The sequence below is a fragment of the Sus scrofa genome, chromosome 6 (assembly GCF_000003025.6).
Source record: "Sus scrofa isolate TJ Tabasco breed Duroc chromosome 6, Sscrofa11.1, whole genome shotgun sequence".
Lineage (NCBI taxonomy): Eukaryota > Metazoa > Chordata > Mammalia > Artiodactyla > Suidae > Sus > Sus scrofa.
Window position 1 is genome coordinate 142,686,558 of NC_010448.4, and position 23,361 is coordinate 142,709,918.

Below are 23,361 nucleotides of genomic sequence, written 5' to 3' on the forward strand. Positions count from 1 at the left end.
TTTTTCTTTTTAAATATGTATAATTATTGAGGGAAATAATATCTCTGAATATATAGTGTATATACTTTAGAGTTGTCATTGTTTTTTTTTGTTTTTTGTTTTTGCCACGGCAGGAGTGCAGTGGCTTGATGTGAGATCTCAGTTCCCAATCAAGGCTTGAACCTGGGCTGCACTGATGAAAGTGCCAAATCCTAACCAAGACTACTAGGGAACTGCCTATTTTAGAGTACTTTATAAGAGTACTAGAATACTTTGTGTGTTTTCTTTGGGGGCGGGGGGCGGGCGGCGAAGGAGAAAAAATAGCTTCATTGTTTTGCTAGGCAAAGGAGGCCTCAGGGGCTAATACCTTAAAGACTCTAGAATACCTGTTTTTTAAGTCTTTACAAAGATGACCTGGACTATTAAACATTAACTTTAATGTCATTATTTCCCTTTAATTATAATTAAATGTAAAAAATCTGTACCTTACATTTATATAATTCAGTGGTATTCTAGGATTTTTGATTATTGTGGCGGTATAGAACCTCATAGGTTTGTAAGTGCACATGATTACGTACATATTTTTTGAATGTATATACAACTATAAGCCAGTATTTTTTTCTCTATTAAGCTATTTTTGTGTTTCACTGAATGTATATTACAGGATTAAAGCATTTGGATTGTAATTCAAATCTCTTGGAAACTATACCTCCTGAATTGGCTAGCATGGAATCACTAGAGTTGCTTTATTTGCGGAGGAATAAATTACGTTTTCTACCAGAATTTCCTTCTTGTAAATTGTTAAAGGTACTATTTAGTTGATTATTAAATAAATGTTCATTTTCTGAAAGTTAATCATGAAAATGAGATTTTAAACTTATTTTACTTTGGGAATATATACTATGTGCTGCTTTTTCCTGTATTTATAATGTTCAGAATTTTAATATGACTAAGTATATTAATGATACTGTTAATAATAGATTTTTTAAACATTAATATCAGCTTTAAAATAAGAGTTTTCCCATTTAATCTGGAAGGTAGTTTATAACTGGAGAAGTATAGATAATGAGGCTAACAAAATGAATTGGGCCATAGTATATGTAACCTGAAATAACAGAAAGGAATATATATCCTGTTCTATAAACTGCCAACTTAAGTTTACCTGATCATAAAGTCTGTTTAAAGTTAATTACTTTTTTGATGTTAAGTATATAATATTACCATGATATTTAAATTTGCCATGCTTTGCTTTCCTTTGTGTATACTTTTATGCCTTAGTATTAATTTATTTTAAATAGAATAGTGACAGAGATGGAAAGGACTGAAAAAGTTATTTAATAAGATTAATTATCTATCTGACAATCAGATTGTGTTAATGGGAAATCAGTATATATAATAATAATAATAATGTTGAACAATAAACTTATAAATAAGTTTTAAAACTTATACTCATTTGTTTAAAAATTTTAATTTTTCATGAGTATCCAAGAATCCATCAGTTCTTGGATTTGTATTTTTACTAATTCTATAAATTAACTAAGTCATTTCTCTGCTTTGGTTTCTAAACTTTGAACTTTCTACCAGATTAAACTTTTGATTATTTTTAAATTACTAGAAAATTCTTGAAAATTCTCTTTCTTGCCATTTTTCTTTAACCATAAGATAGCTTAAGTATAATTAAGAATTTAGGAGTTCCCGTCGTGGCGCAGTGGTTAACGAATCCGACTAGGAACCATGAGGTTGCGGGTTCAGTCCCTGCCCTTGCTCAGTGGGTTAATGATCCGGCGTTGCCGTGAGCTGTGGTGTAGGTTGCAGACGCGGCTCGGATCCCACGTTGCTGTGGCTCTGGCGTAGGCTGGTGGCTACAGCCCCAATTCAACCCCTAGCCTGGGAACCTCCATATGCCGCGAGAGCGGCCCAAGAAATAGCAACAACAAAAGACAACAAAAGACAAAAAAAAAAAAAAGAAAAAAAGAATTTAAGCTTGTTTATAATTAGAAAATTATGTGTTTTCCATGTGTTTTTGAGTGACTTAAAATTAAGATTTCAATTTTATAGAAAAATATACATGATTGATCTTGATCTTTGGTTTTGTAGGAATTACATGTAGGTGAAAACCAGATTGAAATGTTAGGAGCAGAACATCTTAAGCATCTGAATTCTATCCTTGTGCTAGACCTGCGGGATAACAAATTAAAATCTGTTCCAGATGAAATCACACTCCTACAGTCTTTGGAAAGGCTTGACCTAAGCAACAATGACATTAGTAGGTAAGTTTAAAGGTGGAATGAATAAGAAATCATGTCTGTATTGGTTTTAATTGATAAATTTAAAAAATGTTGTAGAAATCTTTTTGGTAACTTGAATTCAATATATGTCATTGAGTAGGTATATGTGCAGACCTACAAAGAGTAATTAGAATTTTTCCGGAGTTCTGGTTGTGGCTCAGCAGTTAACAAACCCAACTGGTGTCTATGAGGACACAGGTTCCATCCATGGCCTTGCTTAGTGGGTTAAGGATCCAGCGTTGCCGTGAGCTGTGGTGTAGGTTGCAGATGCGGCTTGGATCCTGCCTTGCTGAGGCTGTGGTATAGGCTGGCAGCTGTAGCTCAAATTTGATCCCTAGCCTGGGAACCTCCATGTGCTGAGGATGCAGCCCTAAAATGACCAAAAAAAAAGAATTTTTCCTTGGCATCAAGCTTAAATATGCTAACAATCAATTTTATTTACAAGTTACTCCATTCTCCTAGAACACAAAATTCTAGGAAGGGTAGATTTTTATTTCTTTCATTTACTGCTATATCTCTAAACTCATAAATCAATGCCTGAGTACATAAAAGCTGCCTTAAATATTTATTGAATTTATTAAATGAATGTATAACCATGGAAGAAATATGAAATGCTTTGAGGGCTTAAAGAAGATAGCAGGAATCACAATTTACTGAGAAGAAATCACGGTAGACTTTGTGGAAAAAGTAAAAGTTTTAGATGATATTTAGGACCAGGACTCGAGTGAAGCAAGTCAATTGCCTAGAGCACAAAATTTTAAAATACACTCACAGGGTCATGCCTCACTCCAGGCCACCAAGTAATCTTTGAAGGATGACCATGATTTTCAGGTGCTCGTATAAGGTGGTCAGAATGACTCACTTGGTGACAGGAAATTGTACCAACAAAGCTTTGAAAGTTCAGAAACTTGGGATATATTCAGAGAACAGCAGAGAATCAAATTGAATTGGTAAACAGGGTGCAAGGAGGGAGATTGTAAGAATGTAGGTCTTGAAAGGTAAGTTGAGGCCTTGTGGAAGAGATCCTTGAAGTGCTGTGAAGAGCCAGTTTTCATGAGTTAAGAGGTGAGGAGCTTAAGGACAAAATCAACTTAATTGTAATCTCATTAAAGAAATTAATTTATAGTGGCTTGGATCCTTTGGATAGGTGTGGTTTTGTAGATGGGAATTCTAAATAAATTTTATTAGATGAATCTTAAAATATTTATCACTAAAGAGTACTTGCTATATCCAGTTTACTCTACTGATAGCTTTGTAGGTTTCCCTCCTATGTCATAAGGACCTAAACTGTAATGACAATGGGAATGGAAAGAAAAGGAAATATGTGAGAGGTGTGATGAGTTAGAGTAAGTAGTATTTAGCAATTGATTGCCTGTGTTGGAGATGCAGTGGAAGAGGGCAGTGAGCAAAGAATCGTAAAAAGTTATAGAACCATAATTTTTAGAGATGGAGTTATTTTACAAATATTTTGTAAAAAGACTCAGACTTACCTAGGATTGTACACCAGTTATGTGTCTGAGGTTTTGTGTTTCTCTGTCAGAAACATGGTTTGCTATTCACAGGGAAAAGGTTAATCAAGGCAGACCTTCTTCCATGTGTATATTTCAATAAATTTTAAAAATCGAAATTACTTTCACAGTACCATGGCTTATGGTATGTCTTGACCATAGATTTGAAAGCTTGGACATTGACCATTTGTTCTACTCACTTCAGTTTAATGACAGAATTAATAAGTGACCTAGATATACTTATAACTAATGAATGAAATTATCGCTTGCCTCATAAATACTGATGCATTCATTTTTCCCCATAGCAGTTTTATTTTGGTTACTACATAAAAGCAGTAGAAAGCAAATATTTAAAACAAAATAGTGGAGTTCCCATTGTGACTCAGTGGTTAATGAACCCAACTAGTATCCATGAGGATGTGGGTTCGATCCCTGGCCTCACTCAATGGGTTGGGGATCCGGCGTTGCCGTGAGCTGTAGTGTAGGTTGCAGACACAGCTTGGATCCTGTGTTGCTGTAGCTGTGGCAAAGGCCAGCAGCTACAACCTCAATTCGACCCCTAGCCTGGGCAGCTCCATATGCCGCTGGTGCAGCCCTAAAAAGACAAAAAAAAAACCAAAATAGTGACAAATAATATTAAGTAAAATATTCGGTACAAATATATGTTCTGATATATATGTTTTTCTTTCTTCAGAGCTCTAGATATAACGTGTGTATATATCACAGGGCCATGAACATAATGAAGCTAATAATATTAGTTTCTTTTCTTTCCTCTAATCTGATACTTCCTAGATATAAGACCATTCTATTGTTCATTTTGTATCTCTCCAGAATATCCTTTACCAAAATATGGATTCCTCACAATGCTACCAGAGTAGTTTTTATAAACTTTAAATTATCATGTCATTCTACTAAAAAACTTTGATGGTTCTCCATTGTTATAGCACTGTTTCCCGAATATGGCTGTGTATCAGACCCATGTGAGAAGCTTTAAGAAAAAAAATGCAAACATTGAGGCAACAATGAATCAAAATCTTTTGACAATGGGACCTTAGACTTGTTTGTTTTTTGTTTTAAAAAATTCTTAGGAGATTTTGATGTCTCTGGTTTCCTTGGTAACCAGTCTTACAAGAAAAAGCTCAAACTTTTTATCTTAACAGTCAAGTGACTCTCATAGTAGGACTTCAGTCATTCTCTCTTTGTCATCTTTCACTGCTATAGGTATCTCAGTCTCTGACTACACTGAACTGGAAATACACTGACTATTCTTCATTTTGTTTCTTTACCTTAGAGTGCCACTTTCCTGCCTGACTGCCTGATTGAATTCCATTCTTTTTAGGTCCAAATCCAGGCTTTGCTACTCTCTTCTCCCCATAGTTCCCTTGGTAATTCTACTTCGCTACTCTCAAAGCAACTCCAACTTGTTTGACATTTATCATATTTTATATACATATGAGATATATGTATATAGTCTCATGTTAATTTGTTGTATATAATTTACATACAGTAAAATTTTACCAATTAAAGTGTATAATCTGATGATTTATGCCAACTGTGTATGTTTGTGTAACTGTTGTCACAGTCATGAAGAACATTTTTGTTTCCCTAAGTTTTCTTCATACACTTCTCAGTCAATTCCCTTTTCATACCCCCAGTCCCTAGCAACCACTGATATACCGTATCACTGTAGTTTTGCCTTTTAAAAAACATCATACAAATGAAATCACAGTTTATAGTTTTTGTCTTTCTTCATGTCATAAAGCTTTTGCGATTTATTCTTGTGCTTTGTTTATCGGTAGTTCATTCATTTTTATTGCTGAGTGTTATTGCATTACACATATATACCACAATTTATTCATCTCTTCACTAGTTAGTTGATGGCTATTTGGATTACTTTCAATTTTCTAACTATTGTGAACATTCATGTAAGTCTTTGGTTGGACATTATTTTCATTTTTCCTGGGTAAATATGTAGGAGTGGGATTGCTTAATTGTATGGTAAGTGTATGTTTAATTTAAAAAAAAATTCCACTTTCCAGAGTAGCTCTACTACTTTATATGCTCATCAGCACCATATTTCCTATATTTTAATTAGCCAAATATGTGTGTTTTTCCTTTGTTCGACTAAAAACTTCTTAAGAGAAGGAATATTGATATCCCTATAACCATGCCTAATATATTATAGATGCTTAATAAATTTTGCAATTGAATATTTATGTGCTTTCTTTTTGTGTACCAAAGATTAAAAATGACCTTCCCTATTGAATGAAAATATGAACTGTCATGAAAATTTATTCTTTTTTGTCATTTTTTTTTCATTTAGGAAGAGTTTTATTTGCTTGTATTTACTTTTTATTACTGGATACAATTTAGCAAATGTTTTATATTTCACATTCTTTTTTAGCAATCACAGTATGACTACAGAAACAAAATTTTTTTTTTTTTCCCCTTTTTAGAGCTGCACTCACAACATATGGAAGTTTCCAGGCCAGGGGTCAAATCAGAACTACAGCTGCCAACCACAGCCACAGAGCAACGTGGGATCTGAGCTGCATCTTCAACCTATACCACAGCTTACGACAACACTGGATCCTTAACCCACTGAGCAAGGCCAGGGATTGAACCCACCCATATCCTCATAGATCCTAGTTGGGTTCATTAACCACTGAGCCATGAAGAGAACTCCCAGAAACAAAAATTTTTCTTACATTTTTGGCATCTATTTTAGGCCTACATTTCTTGGGCTTTCTTTGACATTGTTTTGTAATATACAGTTTGTCATATTTTTTTTTCCATTTTTAAGTGATTTTTATGTTTTCTATTATAGTTGGTTTATAGAGTATGTCATGTATTTTTAGTTTATAGTCAGCTCTTTGGTTGAATACTTACCCTTAATGTTTTCCTTAAATTCAATTTAATTTTTTGTAGTCTGCCCTGTTCATTAGGAAAACTTCATTTGAAATTCCTGGCACTGGAAGGAAATCCTTTAAGAACAATTCGAAGAGAAATTATAAATGTAAGCATATTTAGAATTCAAGCTCTGGTCTTTAAATTTTATATTTAAAAATATGTGTTTATCTATAAAACTGCAGTGTGTGTCTTGGTGAGTATGTGTCTTTCTCTTCACCTTTTCAGAAAGGAACTCAAGAAGTCTTAAAATATCTACGAAGCAAGATTAAAGGTACTTTTCTATTTTCTCCTGTATTTTGAAGGATAACATGAAATGTGATGAAGTGTTGGTTAATAGTATGTAAATTTATATGTATTTCATGAATAAACATTTAGAGAAAATGATCCCTGGCAGGTGTGGCTCTAATTCTGAATCCATTTAGGCCATAAATATGCTGAAATTATAAAAACATCCTTAAATTCATAGTAATAATGCACTATCCTTAATCTCTTTGATTTCTGTTATAGTGTACCAATCAGAAAATATAACAAAGATTCTATAAGCACCGAATGCTTTATATTTGAAAAAAGAGCAAAATAAATATTATGGTATAATATTATAAGTTCTGTTGACTGGGAGGCATAGTAACATATTTGCATATCTTAACATTTATAATTTTGGTATGTTCTGACAAAAATAATGACAAAACACATTTTTTTAGGATATGCTAATTTAGCATAAACATGCACCAAAAGAGAAAATGACACCATAAATTTAATTTTTTTTTGTCTTTCTAGGGCTGCACCCACAGCATATGGAAGTTGCTGGGCTAGGGGTAGAATTCGAGCTGCAGCTGCCCACCTACACCATAGGCACAGAGACATTACGTCCAAGCTGAGTCTGCAGCCTACACTACAGCTCACAGCAACACCAGATCCTTAAACCACTGAGCTGGGCCAAAGATTGAACCTGTGTCCTCAAGGATACTAGTAAAATTTGTTACCACTGAGCCATGACGGGAACGCCCATAAATTTAATTTTTAATACTTCACAAAAATTGTGATATATCCCAATTTTTATTTCATGTGTGTTGTTATAGCACACACTAGAACATTAAGAAAAAAATTTTTGTACCAGTGTAATGCTGCATAACAAACCACTCCAACAATTAGTGGTAAAATACAGTAGGTATTAATTTACCTCACAACTCTATTGGTTATGTGCAGCCTAGCCTAGCACCATATTGCTAGTCAGTGTATGATAAATAAAGAAGATAATTGTTAACTTCAGCAATTTACATTTTCCACTCTGCCTTTCAAACAACCTTTAACATAATTTTCCAAAGACTCACTTTTTGCCAATTAGAGAATTTCCTTTTGTCTCCAGGTGTACTTTCTCCTAGAGAAAAATTTGATTATTTTGACATAAATCAGAGGTCCTGTCAGAATAATAAAAGTTTTTGAGGGAATTTTTTAGGACTAGTTTTAGGTTTAGGACAAAATTGGGAGGAAGGTACAGAGATTTCCCGTATATCGTCTCCCTGCACACATGCATAGCCTCCTCCAATATCAGCATCATTCACCAGAATAGTACATTGGTTTTTTTTTTTGTTTTTTTTTTTTACAAAGGAAGAGCCTTTATTGACAAATCTTAATCACCCCAAGTGCTTAGTTTTCTTAGGATTAACTCTTGGTGTTAAACATTCTGTGGGTTTGGGCAAATATATAATGACATACATTCATCCTTATGATATCATACAAAGTATTGTCACTGCCCTAAAAATCCTCTGTGTTCTGTCTGTTCATCCTCCCTCACCCCGTGATCCTGCCATCCCTGGCAACCACTGATCTTTTTCTTCTCTCTGTAGTTACACATTTTCCAGAATGTCACATAATTGGAATCAGTCTGTAACCTTTTCAGATTGGCTTCTTTCACGTAGTAATATGCTTTTAAGCTTCTCCCATGTCTTTTCAAGGCTTGATAATTCATTTATTTTGGGGGTTGAATGATATTTTATTGTTTGGATGTACCAAAGTTTATCTGTTCACCTACTGAAAGACATTTCAGTTGCTTCCAAATTTTGACAGTTATGAATAAAGCTACTATATTTTGCATATGGATGTTCTATTGTTTCAGCATCATTTGTGGAAAAGACTGTCTTTGTTCCATTGCTCTACCTTTGCTCTTTTGTCAAAGATCAGTTGACTACACTTATGAGGGTCTATTTATGGATTCTCTATTTTATTCATTGATCTCTTTTCTTTTGCCAATATCTTGACTACTTAAAGTAAGTCTTGAAGTTGGACAACATCGGTCTTCCAATTTTGTTCTTTTCCTTCAATATCGTGTTGACTATTCTGCCTCTCTTGCCTCTCCATATAAACGTTAGGATAAGTATATTAATACTGACAAAATAACTTGCTGGGAATTGGGTTGGGATTGCCTTGCATATATAAAGTGGGAAAGAACTGACATCTTGACAGTGCTGCATCTTTCTATCCATAAACACGGGATATCACTCCATTTATTTAGAGCTTTGATTTCATTCATCAAAGTTTTGAGTTTTCCTTTGTTGTTCTTATTCATATTTTATTAGATTTATACCTGTGTATTTCATTTTTGATGCTAATGTAAATGGTAATTTGTTTTTATTTCAAGCTCTGCTTGTTTCTCATTGATATAGAGGAAAAACTTCACTTTCATTTATAGACCTTGTATCCTGCAACCTTACTATAATCACCTATTAGTTCTAGGATGTTGTTTTTGGATCTTCTAACAAAATGATCATGTCATCAGTGAACAAAGACAGTTTTATGTCCTCCTTTTCAATCTATGTACCTTTTACCTCATTTCTTGCTTTATTACATTATGAAGAACTTCCTCCAGTGTAATATTGAAGAAGAGTGATGAAAAGGGATGTCCTTGCCTTGTACCTGATCTTAGGGTGGCAGTTTCAAGTTTCTCAACATTACTTATGATGTTAGTTTTAGGGTTGTTATAAGTTTTATCGAGTTGAGAAAGTTTACTGAGTTCTTATCATGAATGGTTGTTGGATTTTATCAAACACATTTTATGCATTTTTTTTTTTTTTTCTTTTTAGGGCTGCACCTGCAACATATGGAGGCTCCCAGGCTAGGGGTCGAATCAGAGCTGTAGCTGCTACCCTTTGCCACAGCCACAACCACAGCCACAACGCCACCAGATCCAAGCTGCATCTGCACTCTATGCCACAGCTCACGACAACACCAGATCCTTAACCCACTGAGTGAGGCCAGGGATGGGATCTGTATCCTCATGGATACTAGGTGAGTTCTTAACCCACTGAGCCATAATGGAGACTTCATTTTATGCATCTATTGATATGACCAATATGACCATATATATATATATATTTTTTTTTAGCCTGTTGATGTGAAGGATTACATTAGCTGAATTTTTTTTTTTTTTTGGCTGTGCCTATGGCATGTGGAAATTTCCAGGCCAGGGATCAAACCCTTGCCACAGCAGTGACCCAAGCCACTGCAGTGACAAGACCAGATCCTTAATGCATTGAGAAACACAGGAACTCCTTTTTTTTTTTTTTTTTTTGTCTTTTGTCTTTTTTTTTGTTATTGTTGTTGTTGTTGTTGCTATTTCTTGGGCCGCTCCCGCGGCATATGGAGGTTCCCAGGCTAGGGGTTGAATCGGAGCTGTAGCCACCAGCCTACGCCAGAGCCACAGCAACGCGGGATCCGAGCCGCGTCTGCAACCTACACCACAGCTCACGGCAATGCCGGATCGTTAACCCACTGAGCAAGGACAGGGACCGAACCCGCAACCTCATGGTTCCTAAGGAACTCCTTTTTATACTTTTTAATATTAGGTTTGCAAGTATTTTTGTTGAAGATTTTTACATGTATGTTCATGAGAGATGCTGCTTTCTACTTTTTTTTTCCTTGTAATGTCTTTTCTTTGGTATTAGGGTAATACCAGCCTCACAGAATGAGTTAGGAAGTATTCCCTCTGTGTCTATCTTCAAAAAAAAAAGATTATAGGTGGTTGGTATAATTTCTTCCTTAAATGTTTGGAAGAATTCACCAGTCAACCTACCTGAGCCTGGTGCTTTCTGTTTTGAAGATTATTAATTATTGATTTAATTTCTTTAATAAGTATAGGCCTATTCAGTTTAACTTTTTTCTTGTATACGTTTTGGAAGATCGTGTATTTCAAGAAATTGGTCCATTTCATCTAGGTTATCAAAATTTTGGACACAGATTTGTTCTTACTATCGTCTCATTATCCTTTTCATATCCATGATGTCCTCTCTTTCATTTCTGATATTAGTAATTTGTGTCCTCTCTCCTTTTTTTATTTATCCTGGCATTAGAGGCATATTGATTTTATTGGTCTTATTGATTTTTCTCTATTGATTTCCTTTTTTCAATTTCATCAGTTTCTGCTCTAATTCTTATTTCTTTTGTTCTTACTTTTGATTTTCTTTTCTTTTTCTAATTTCCTAATGTGTAAACTTAGATTATTGATGGTAGATCGTTCTTCTTTTCTAGTACATGTATTTAGTGCTATAACTTTCCCTCTAAAACACTGCTTTCACTGAACCCAACAAATTTTAATAAGATGTGTTTTTATTTTTAAAATGTTCAAAATTTTTAAAATTTCTTTTTAGATTTCTTGTTTGAACTATGTGTTATTTAGAAACATGTTGTATAATCTCCATATATTTTGGAAATTTCCAGTTGTCTTTCTGCTATCGATTTCTAGTTTAATTCCATTGTGGTCTATGAGCAGACTTTGATATATATACTTTAAAATTTTTAAAGGTATGTTTTCTGTCATTTTAATGTACAAGATTGATTAAATATATTAGGATTTATACTGTTGTATTGTAAATGACTTCTCACCCATTGGTCAGGACTTACATTATGGCCACTTATATAAAGGGAGCTAGGAAATAGACCTTTTTTTTTTTAATAAAAAGGCAACTTTATTGTCATGTAATTCATGTGCCATACAATTCTGTCATTAAAACTATACAATTAAATGTTTTTTGCTATGTTATGATAAATGCAACCATTGCCACAATCAGTTTTAAACATTTTCACCACCTCAAAAAGGTGATTATGAATAATGCTGTGATAAGCATTTATTTATAAGTTTCAGTGTGAAGTTATGTTTTTATTTCTCTTGCATATATATCTAGAAGTGGAATTGTTGGGTCATATGGTGATTTTGTGTTAGGTCACTTAAGAACTGCCAGACTGTTTTACAAAGCAGCTGACCAGTTTACATTCTAATCAGCATCGTATCTAGTTCTACATTCTCACTAACACTTGCTTTCTGCCTTTCTGAATCTAGCCATTCTAGCAGATATAAAGTAGTGTTTCACTGTAGATTTGATTTGCTTTTTCCTGATGACTAATGATGTTGAGCATCATGTGCTTATTAGCCATTTACACATCTTTGGAGAAATGCCTCTTGAGATCTTTTGCTCAGTTTTTAGTTGGGTTAGTTTTTTATGTATTATAGATATATCTCTTATCATATATACGATTTGCAAATATTTTCCAATCTTCTGTGAGTTGTCTTTTCATTTTCTTTTCTTTTCTTTTTTTTTTTTGGCTGCACTCGCCAAGTTTCTGGTCCAGGGATTGAACTCAAACCACAGCAGCAACCCAAGGCTGGCTGTAGTGACAATGCCAGATCCTTAACTCACTGGACCACAAAGGAACTCCTCCATTTTCTTGATAGTGTCTTTTGAAACACAAGTTTTTTAAAAAATTTTGATGAAGTCATTGTCTTTCTCTTTTTGCTTATGCCTTTGGTTTCATATATAAACATCCTTCGCAAAATCCCGTTTTATGAAGATTTTTCCCCTACATTTTCTTCTAAGACTTTTATACTTTTGCTCTTACATTCAAGTCTTTGATCTTTTCATTGATTTTTATATATGATGTGACATCGGCTCCAATTTCATTCTTTTGCATTTGCTGTAGTTTCTGGGCATCATTTGTTAAAAAAACTTCTCTTCTCACTGAATGGTCTTGGCATTTTTTGTTAAATATCAGTTGACCATAAATGTAGGATTCATTCTGGGCTCTCAGTTTTATTACATTGATCTCTGTGTCCATCCCATGCCAGTACTACACCATCTTAATTGCCATTACTTTGTGGTAAGTTTTGAAATCAGGAAATTTAAGTCTTCCTACTTTATCCTTCTTTCTCAGGTTTGTTTTGGCTATGTTGGGCTTCTTGTAATACAACACAACTTTTACAATCAGCTTGTTAATTTCTACAAAGAAGTCAGCTGGGATTCTGATAGCAATTACATTGAATCTACTTGTCATTTGAGTTATCGGAAATAAAACATATGAAAAGACATTTTCACCAATAATATCTCAAGATCATGGATACTACTTTTAAGTATTTTCAAGAATTTTAAAAATGACTTTGTAGTATAAATATTGGTTTTAAATAACTTTTATTTTGCCAGATGACGGACTGAGCCAAAGTGACTGTGTTACTGAGACTGCCATGACATTACCAAGTGAATCTAGAGTCAATATACATGCCATCATCACACTAAAAACATTAGACTATAGGTATGTAATTCTTTTTTTTAATGTTGCAAGGAAACTTTCAGAAATGGTCCTTTAGAAAAATGACAATTGATGAAGAATTCATCAGTATTCATTAGTACTTAGAATAATAGCAATTCAAAAACTGTGAAGAGATAAAAGCATATTAAAAGTACAGTGAATTTAAATGCCCATCCTTAGGTAATTTTTATTTATTATGCTTGAGATAGATATATGGTTATTAATAATAAAACTTTCATAATGAACATTTTATTATTATAAAAAAGAATAACTATTGATTGGTGATAAAATTTCTTGACTCAGTAACTGGAATCCAGAGAGAATTTTATATTGGAGAGGGAGTCCTATATTGGTAACTGAACTGCCTTCTCAACAGTCAAGATAAAGTCTTTGTTTCAGATTTGTTGTGTTTCATTTACGTAGAAGTCACTACTCTAAGCCAACTTCCTTCTTTGACACTGTAACACAAGGTAGTAGTCTTCCATATTTGTAGTTGTGTCCCTCTTCTCATGGCATAACATAGCAATTTAGCATGTGCTTATTTTCCACATAATTTAACCATTTCTTCAGTAGATATTTTTGGAGCCTACTAGGTATCAAATTCTATGCTAGGTGTTGTAATACACTGAATGGTCAGACTTGATTCTTTTTTTTTTTTTTTTTTTTTTGTCTTTTTGTCTTTTTGTCTTTTCTAGGGCCACACCTGCAGCATATGGAGGTTCCCAGGCTAGGGGTCTAATTGGAGCTGTAGCCGCCAGCCTATGCCAGAGACACAGCAAAGCCAGGTCCAAGCCGCATCTGTGACCTACACCACAGCTCACGGCAACACCAGATCCTTAACCCACTGAGCAAGGCCAGGGGTTGAACCCGCAACCTCATGGTTCCTAGCCATATTCGTTAACCACTGAGCCATGATGGGAATTCCTCAGACTTGATTCTTGCCTTAGAATTTCTTAGCTTAGAGTTTCTTTTATTTTTGGCTTTTATTCCCCCTACGCTAAATGGATCCATATACTGAGTTTCTTATACTATGATGGACACTGTACTAGGCACTTTACATATGTATTTTGCTTTTAATTGTCTAAACAGTCTATTAAGTAGTATTGATACAGTTTTTTTGCAGGGAGGGATAACCATTCCCATTCTTTAAAGGCATAGGTATCACAAAAGCATAGTAAGGATAGCACTTAAGATCATATATCTTAGGTTGTTTTGATTGTAATTTATTGTAATTTGTCAATGACTTTAATTGGAAAGGAGTATCCATTTTTTTTTTTTTTTTTTTTTTTGGCCGTGTGCATGGCATGTGAAAGTTCCTGGGCCAGGGATCCACCCAAGCCATTGCAGTGACAGGGCGGTGTCCTTAACCCGCTGCACCACAGGAGAACTCCAGTGTATCCTATTTAAAATTTAAATTATTTACCAATCTTAAGGCATAAATGCCTTCAACTAAAGTTTTTAAAATAGCATAAATCTTCAAAGTTTGATTAGAGTAAATCTGTTCCCCGTGACTTGCGCATTTCTGATTCAAAAGATAAAAATGCTGCATTTGCACAGCAGAAAATGAGGCCCCAAAGCAGCAGAAGACATGATAACTGTGAAATTTAGCCTTTATCTTTCTCTATTATAGTGTTTTTCTTATAAAATTCTTCCATGTCCCACATTATATGTAATATTGTTTTCTTGTTCATACAGTCATTCATTTGGCATTCCATTAGAGATTATTTTTATTTTTTTCTTTTTAGAGCATATAGAAGTTCCTGGGCTAAGGGTTGAATTGGATCTGCAGTGGTCAGCCTACACCATGGCCACAGCAGTGCTGGATCTGAGCTGTGTCTGTGACCTATGCTGCAACTCAGCAGTGCTGGATCTTTAACCCACTGATGGAGGCCAGGGATCGAACCCGCATCATCATGGACACTGCACCAGGTTCTTAACCTGCTGAGCCATAATGGGAACTCCAGAAGATTCTTTTAAGTGGACAGTGTTAGGCATAAAAATTTGTAAAAGAACATAAGCATAACAGCTAATTATAACCTCAAATTGTTAAATCCCAGAACATGTGGCACAATGTGTATGGCCCAATATGTTGCCTGATTCCTAACAGTTAACATTTTGTGGGTTGGAAGGATTTTGTGTCATTCTTTACTGAACTTTATAATCAGCTACTTTGAAAAAACCTCCTTATGAAATCTTTAAAAGCCTTTACAAATTAAAAGCAATAATCATATCTTTCCAAACTGCTAAGAATGATACATGTCTCAACCATTTTTCATTTAGTGATAAACAAACAGCTTTGATTCCTGATGAAGTGTTTGATGCAGTAAAAAGTAATGTTATCACTTCAGTTAACTTCAGTAAGAATCAGCTGTGTGAAATTCCCAAAAGGTAAGAACTGTTCATACTGCTATTTCTGTTAAGTTTTGACTCATTCTCAGTTTTGCTTGCATCTTAGTTTCATGAATAATTATTTTTCATAGTTTTTAAATTAGAAGGTATATGTGATATTTTTCATTTTAATATTTGAGGGATACGCTAAACTTTGCTTAAGTATTCCCTGAGATAGTTACTTAGAATATTTGTTCTAAGAGCAATATAGATTAAAACCTTTTTCTTTTACATTTTAAACTTGGAAAATAGGTATTAGGATTATTAAAAGTATTAAATTACTTTTTCGTAGCAGAGGAAAAGTTCTAAGAGACCATCTGAAGTCAGGTCCATGTAGATTAATAGGAACTTGGGGCTTTATGTTAATGAATTGCCAAGCCATTGACTTTTCCCACTGATAGTAAAGGCAGAATTGACTGAACCCTGTTAATGTTTTCCTCCAGAAAAGGATTTTTCATTTACAAATATTAGGAGTCGTTTGCATTGTATTTTGTATTGTTTAATACATCTCTATGAATGTTAATTATAGCAAAATCTTTTTTTTTTTAATTTTATTTTCCCACTGTACAGCAAGGGGATCAAGTTATCCTTACATGTATACATTACAATTACATTTTCCCCCCACCCTTTCTTCTGTTGCAACATGAGTATCTAGACAAAGTTCTCAATGCTATTCAGCAGGATCTCCTTGTAAATCTATTCTAGTTGTGTCTGATAAGCCCAAGCTCCCAATCCCTCCCACACCCTCCCCCTCCCATCAGGCAATTATAGCAAAATCTTTAGTTTATGAGAGAAAATTAATATAATATTGAACTTCTAAAAATGCATGTTATTTTGTCATTAACTATATACACAAAGAAAGCTGACAAATAACCTTGCAATTAAAACAGCAGTGTGGGAAATAGGATAGGGTAATGATAAAGAACTTAGGCATAAACTCATTTGCTTGTATCTGTATCCCAGATATACGAAGTTTGTGGCTTTGGACAGGTTAACTAGCTACAAATAATAGACCTATTTACAAAATACAAATTAAATCATATAATCCACGTAAAGCATTTAACCAGTGCCTAGCACTTAGTAAGTACTTAGTACTTAAGAAAAAAAGATGTATTGGGAAAATAAAATGGCTTTCATCTGACTGCCAAATTTTTTTAGATAATGAAAATTTTTAAAAAGTCAAACTATTATTTGCTCTCCATTTACAGAGAATAATTTGAGGAATATAGATCTTGAAAGAGAATTCCCTGGTGGTTTGGTAGCTTAAGGATCTGATGTTGTCACTGCTGTGGTGAGAGTCAGATCCATGGCCTGGGAACTTCCATAGAAGCAACAACAACAACAACAAAAAAAGAAGAGGAGAGGAAAGAGTGAAAAAGAAAAGAAAAAAAGTGGAGTTCCTTTGGTGGCTCAGTGGTTAAGGAACCTGACTTAGGAACCTTGAGGATGCGGGTTTGATCCCTGGCCTCACTCAGTGGGTTAAGGATCTAGCATTGCTGTGTGCTGTGGTGTAGGTCACAGATGTGGCTCGGATCCTACGTTGCTGTGGCTGTGGTGTAGGCCAGCAGCTGTAGTTCCGGTTCAACCCCTAGCATGGGAACTTCCACATGCTGTGGGTGTAGCCCTAAAAAGCAAAAGAAAAAAGAAAAAAAGGAATTCCACTGTGAAAGGCCATCTAGTCCACCTTTCTCTTTTATTTAAAGCACTCAGAAGATATTTAATAGAATAGTTGAGCAGGTAGATTTGCTCTCAAATTGGATAGGTTTGCCTTGGAGATCCTGGATCAAACAAGCTAATTGGGGATGAAAATGGAAAGAATTAAAAAATATTAATTACTTTCTCATTTTATCTTTTTATCCCACAGTCTGATTATTTTTATGGAAAACAATATGCTTTTCTGTTACTGGTTATTTCATCATGCTTTAGTAATTCTGAAGGCCAAGAAAGAAAGATAATAAAGACATACTTTGCTCCAGAGAATTTTTGAACCACTTTCCCTTTAAAAAAAATTTTTTTTTCACAAGTCACGCTTTTTCACCATATTATTTTATTTCACCTGATTTTGTCTTCCTGGGACCACACCCACAGCATATGGAAGTTCCCAGGCTAGCAGTCGAATTGGAGCTTTAGCTGCTGGCCTATATCACAGCCACAGCAATGCAGGATCCAAGCCGCATATGCAACCTATACCATAGCTCACAGCAACACTGGAGCAAGTCCAGGGATAGAACCTGCATCCTCATGGATACTAGTTAGGTTTGTTACTGGTGAGCCACAGTGGGAACTCCAATAATTTTTAGTTTAACTTTTGCTTTTTGGCAAATCATATATACCATTTTCTGTTCTATAATTAATACCATACTTTCAAACTGCTAACCTTGACGAGGCTTACTTAGAAATATTTAATTCTTCCTAAGTATTTGGCTTAAGTTGCTTAGTAGTAACACTTAGCAAACCTAGGAATTAACTTCGTGTTTTCTTGCAGTCATGATTAAATGATACTTTGGATAACAGATACTACACTTTTAAGATGTTGACATGTCATATTTAAAAAACATTTTACAGTACTACATAATTCTGCTACTTAGAAGTTGTTATATTATGGAGTCTAAAGCAAAAACTATATTACAGAATATATGTCTAATAATTTATTTTATGGATTCAAATCATTAACAGAATATAGTGTAAACATTGCCTAGGCTTGATCTTTTTTTTGCCCATAATTGGTTTAATATAAACTGAATATTTTCTTAAACTTCAACATACATTTAAGGTCAAATAGAAATTCTTGGACAGATAATATTACACCTCTTTAAAAATATGTTTTTATCACTTAAACATCCAAACTGAAATTTTTGTGAAAAAGTAAAAGTTACAGAAAAGCTTAATTTTTAAAAATAATATCAGATTTTTTTTTCTCTGTGGTCTGTTTATAGTTTTAAAGTTTTGACAGTAATCAAGTATTAACATTTAAAAATTATTTTTGTTTCAGGATTGTGGAAATGAAAGAAATGGTTTCTGATGTCAATCTCAGTTTTAATAAGCTTTCCTTTATATCCTTGGAATTATGTATGCTTCAAAAATTGACTTTTTTAGATCTCAGGTATTTATTGAAAATATTGTTTCACTTTTAACAATAACCTGTCTTTGTGTTTTACCTAACTTTTGCCTTTTATCTCATGTTTTTATAAGAAAATAGTCTTTAGTTACTAGCAATATTTTAGGAAAAATTTAAAATTAAGCATTTAGGAGATATTTTAATCAGATGTCACTGGAAAGCAATTTACAAGTTATGTGATAAGACAGAATTATTCAAAATGTTAGAAAATATTAACACAGTCTTTAGATCCAAGCTTAAGCAAAATTACAGATAATGCATGGAAAGTGTTTGCTTCACAATGTTTCTTTCCTCTTTAGCATGAAACTATCAAAACCCTAAGCTGGCACAGCAGCTAGCATGATTTCTCTTAAAAAGAACCTTTTTGGTTCCAAAATATTGCATTAATCATATAAGGCAAGAAATAAAGAAAAGGAACACTATGAACAGCAACAAAAAGAATATAAACTATTTAAGGCTCTGCAGAGGTTATAGGAAATTTAATTTAAGTATGTCCTGGGAGTTCCCTGGTGGTCTAGTTATTGGGATTCAGCGCTTTCACCACTGTGCCTAGGTTCAATCACTGGTTTGGAAACTGAGATCCTACCTGAAGGCGCTGCATGCTGGGGGATGGGGAGGAGCAGGAATATGTCCTAAGTTGAAGTGACAGTATCAGAAGAGTCATAATTTTTGAAGATAAGAATAGGTATTTCATGGTTAGATAGTCATTTATTTGCTTGGGCTTTAAAACTTGATTTTTAGAATGTATCTCTACTACCTGGGCCTCTTACTGACCATATGTTGTTACTAGGTATGTTTTTAGTTTATTTAAAGTACAGCTGCTCTTGCTTTCTTCAAACAATGGTTAAATTATAATAAGCTAGTTATACCTGTTTGAGGATTTATTCTTTCTGTAGAGACCAAATTTTTTTTTCTCGTGAGATTAAAGCAAATATACTAATCCTCTGCTCCTACTAAATGTGGAATTACTTCTGTTTTCCAGAGGCAGTTACATTGGCAAAACAGTTTAAAACCACATTTTAGTTCAGTATTAATGGAGCAGTGAGAATGAATTCATGCCCCTATTGTTGCTGTCTTTATTTCTTTCATCACATTATCCTGAGAGAGAGAGAGAGAGAGTGTGTGTGTGTGTGTGTGTGTGTGTCTGTGTGTGTGTGTGTGTGTGCGTGTATGCTTCTGTCTACAACTGTACCTGGCAGTTTCTAATTAAGTGACTAAAATACACTTCTATGTTTGATATCAGTAGATATAAGACTCTAGGAAAAGATAGAAACCAGAAGGGGGTTATTCAGCACAAATTAATAAAGACAACTGGAAAAAAGTACAGAGAAAAGAAAAATAAACATATGTTGCGTTGTAGAAAGTATGACTCTTATGTTAGGCTTGTCTTCTGAATGCAAAAAAGTAGGTTAGAGAAAATTATTCAGTTGTGATAGATAGCCATCTAGTTGCATATAATTTACTCACAAATATTTTCTATTGCTAATATTTATCTTGCCTCTGAAATGCTTCTACCTTGTTAAACGTTCTTTTAACATCGTTCCCAGATCCTTCCAGTAGTAAATGAGATTCCCTTTACTACTGTTTCATTGTAAAAACTAAAAAACTACACATTGTGCAAATTGAAATTCTAAATTTAAGAGTAGAAGTGAACTCACTTAATACCTATGTAGTAGAAGCCTCCAAGTTTCTAAATATACAGAATCTCTTTACTTTTCTGTTTCATTTTTTCATTAATTTTTCAATTCTTCTTGAAGTAGAATTTCATGACTATATGTGATATATGTGTATTTTAATCAAATACTTATCATATACTTGTGCTATCAAATAATATAGTTTTTTGTTGTTGTTGTTGTTGTGGGTTTTTTTTTGCTTTTTAAGGCATATGGATGTTCCCCGGCTGGGGTCAAATTAGCTACAGCTGCTGGCCTACGCCACAGCCACAGCAATGCCAGATCCGAGCTGTGTCCGCAACCTGCACCACAGCTCCTGGCAATACCAGACCCTTAACCCACTGAGTGAGGCCAGGGATTGAACCCACATCCTCATGGATACCAGTCAGATTTGTTTCCGCTGTGCCACAGTGGGAACTCCAAATAAGGTAGTATTTACAAGCATGACCTAAAGGGCTGTGATTGTGGAAATGTGTGTGTGTGTGGGGGGGGGTTGTCTTTTGAGGGCTGCTCCCACGGCATACGGAAGTTCTCAGGCTAGGGGTTGAATTGGAGCTGTAGCCACCAGCCACAGCAACACCAGATCCCTAAACCACTGAGTTAGGCCAGGGATTGATCCCGCATCCTTATGGATACTAGTCGGGTTCGTTAACTGCTGAGCCACGACAGGAACTCCTGATTGTGGAAATATTGTTGATTGCAATTTGAAAGAAATAAGGGATTAGTTTACAGTGTTTACCCTGTTAAATCTTTTATTAAGGAGTTGTTTGCAGTATCAGTTGGTTGCACATTGGTATTAGGATTTGGCACATTAATCAAATACTTGAGGCAGCTGACTAACTCAGAATTCTCAGGATGCAGCCTTAATGAAATCAAGAATTGACAAACTGAGCTCATAATTTTTTTTTTGAAGTAATTCTTTTATTTATTTATTTATTTATTTATTTATTTATTGTCTTTTTGCTATTTCTTTAGGCCGCTCCCGCGGCATGTGGAGGTTCCCAGGCCAGGGGTCTAATTGGAGCTATAGCCACCGGCCTACGCCAGAGCCACAGCAACTCGGGATCCGAGCCGCGTCTGCAACCTACACCACAGCTCACGGCAACGCCGGATCGTTAAACCACTGAGCAAGGGCAGGGACCAAACCCGCAACCTCATGGTTCCTAGTCAGATTCGTTAACCACTGCGCCACGACGGGAACTCCGAGCTCATAATTTTTTTTGTCTGATTAACAGTTTAATTATAAGTTAAAGTACAAATTTTCAAACTTTGTAAATCATCGTTTTCTTTCTATTTTAGGAATAATTTTTTAAATTCTTTGCCTGAAGAAATGGAATCATTGGTAAGACTACAAACAATCAATCTTTCTTTTAATAGGTAAGAAACAGAACTGACAGATCTGAATAATAATAATTCTGTGGAAAATTTCTAGGTCTTATAGAATACAACTAAAAGAACCAAATAAACAAAAAGGTGCAATGTTTTTTCTTTATTTAAATATCCAGGTTTATTTTCACTTAGTTCTACTTAGAATTAAAGGTGATGTTGCTTGCTAAGAATTTTCGCAACTGATGTCTAGTAGATTTTTTGTTCCTTTTAACCATTTTGAGAAATTTGTAGCCTAGTAGGAAGACAAATATGCAAATAAATAAGTATAATTGCCAAAGTAGAAGCACAAAGACACAGGTGTTTCAAGAGATCATTTGAAGGTATAGAGGAGGTAAGTTTGAAACTAAGACTTGAAAAATAGATATTTGCCAGACATACAGGGACAGGACATCCCACTTGGAGCAAATTGCATCTACTACGGTACAAGATATGAAGAAAATGCTGTGTTTGGAACACTTGAGGAAGTTCAGTATGGCTCGGACCACAAAGTGAAGAAGTGGAAGAGTCGAAATAACAAATGAAATTGGGCATATAAGCAGTGGTCAGCCTTTTAAAACCTTTTTATACCTGATGAAGTTTAGATTTTATTTTGAAAACACTACGAAGATACTACTAGTAATTAAGAATAACTAATATTTGAAGTTCCCATCGTGGTGCAGCAGAAATGAATCCGATTAGAAACCATGAGGTTGCAGGTTCAATCCCTGGCCTTGCTCAGTGGGTTAAGGATCCAGTGTTGCCGCGAGCTGTGGTATAGGTCACAGACGTGGCTTGGATCCCACATTGCTGTGGCTGTGGTGTAGGCCGCAGCTATAGCTTCCATTCGACCCCTAGCCTGGGAACCCCTGTATGCTGCAGGTACAGCCCTAAAAAGCAAAAAAGAAAAAAAAGATAGTATTTATTGAGAGGTTATTTATTGATATTTATTATATACTGACATTGGACTAAATGTTTTACACATATTACCTCATTTAATCCTCACAAAAGCCCTACATGGTTGGTTCTGTTATTGTGTTCATTTAGAATTGAGAATTGTTGGAGTTCCCTGGTAGCCTAGTGGTTAAGGATTTGATGTGTGTCATTGCTATGGCTTGGATTCCATCCCTGGCCTGGGAACTTCCGCACGTCATGAGCATGCCATAGAAATCCAGGAATAGGATTTAAGTAATTTACCTAATGTCCACATTGATTATAGAGCAAGGATTTGAGTCAAGGTGTTTTGATTCCAGAAGTTGAGCTCTTAACAGCTATGTCATACTGTTTCCTATGATGAAAGTTGATTCTGGTTAACAACTTAATATAAATATTAATAACTAACATTTATTATAACAGATATTGTCCCAAGGTCTTCATATATATTAATTCAATCCTTGTAACAAGTATATAAGTTTAGAACTATTATTCCTCATTTATAGATGAGAAATCTAAGGCACAGTGATGTTAAAATACTTCCTATTTAGGATTTTGTTCTGACTCCTCTATTTTTTGTTTTCTTATGGGTAGGTTATTACCGTTGTCGTTATTTAAAAATGTAT

The 23,361-nt window shown here is 34.6% G+C and overlaps 1 protein-coding gene across 1 annotated transcript in view; it reads left to right on the plus strand.

The window, feature by feature from the left end:
• Positions 1 to 23,361, plus strand: part of LRRC40 (leucine rich repeat containing 40) — a 47,526-nt gene that overhangs the window by 18,385 nt on the left and 5,780 nt on the right. The window contains exons 6-13 of the mRNA XM_003127928.4: positions 644 to 786; positions 2,077 to 2,249; positions 6,704 to 6,791; positions 6,911 to 6,956; positions 13,153 to 13,261; positions 15,539 to 15,646; positions 18,639 to 18,749; positions 21,737 to 21,814. Coding sequence (XP_003127976.1) covers positions 644 to 786; positions 2,077 to 2,249; positions 6,704 to 6,791; positions 6,911 to 6,956; positions 13,153 to 13,261; positions 15,539 to 15,646; positions 18,639 to 18,749; positions 21,737 to 21,814 — 856 coding nt within the window. The remainder of the gene's footprint in view (positions 1 to 643; positions 787 to 2,076; positions 2,250 to 6,703; positions 6,792 to 6,910; positions 6,957 to 13,152; positions 13,262 to 15,538; positions 15,647 to 18,638; positions 18,750 to 21,736; positions 21,815 to 23,361) is intronic.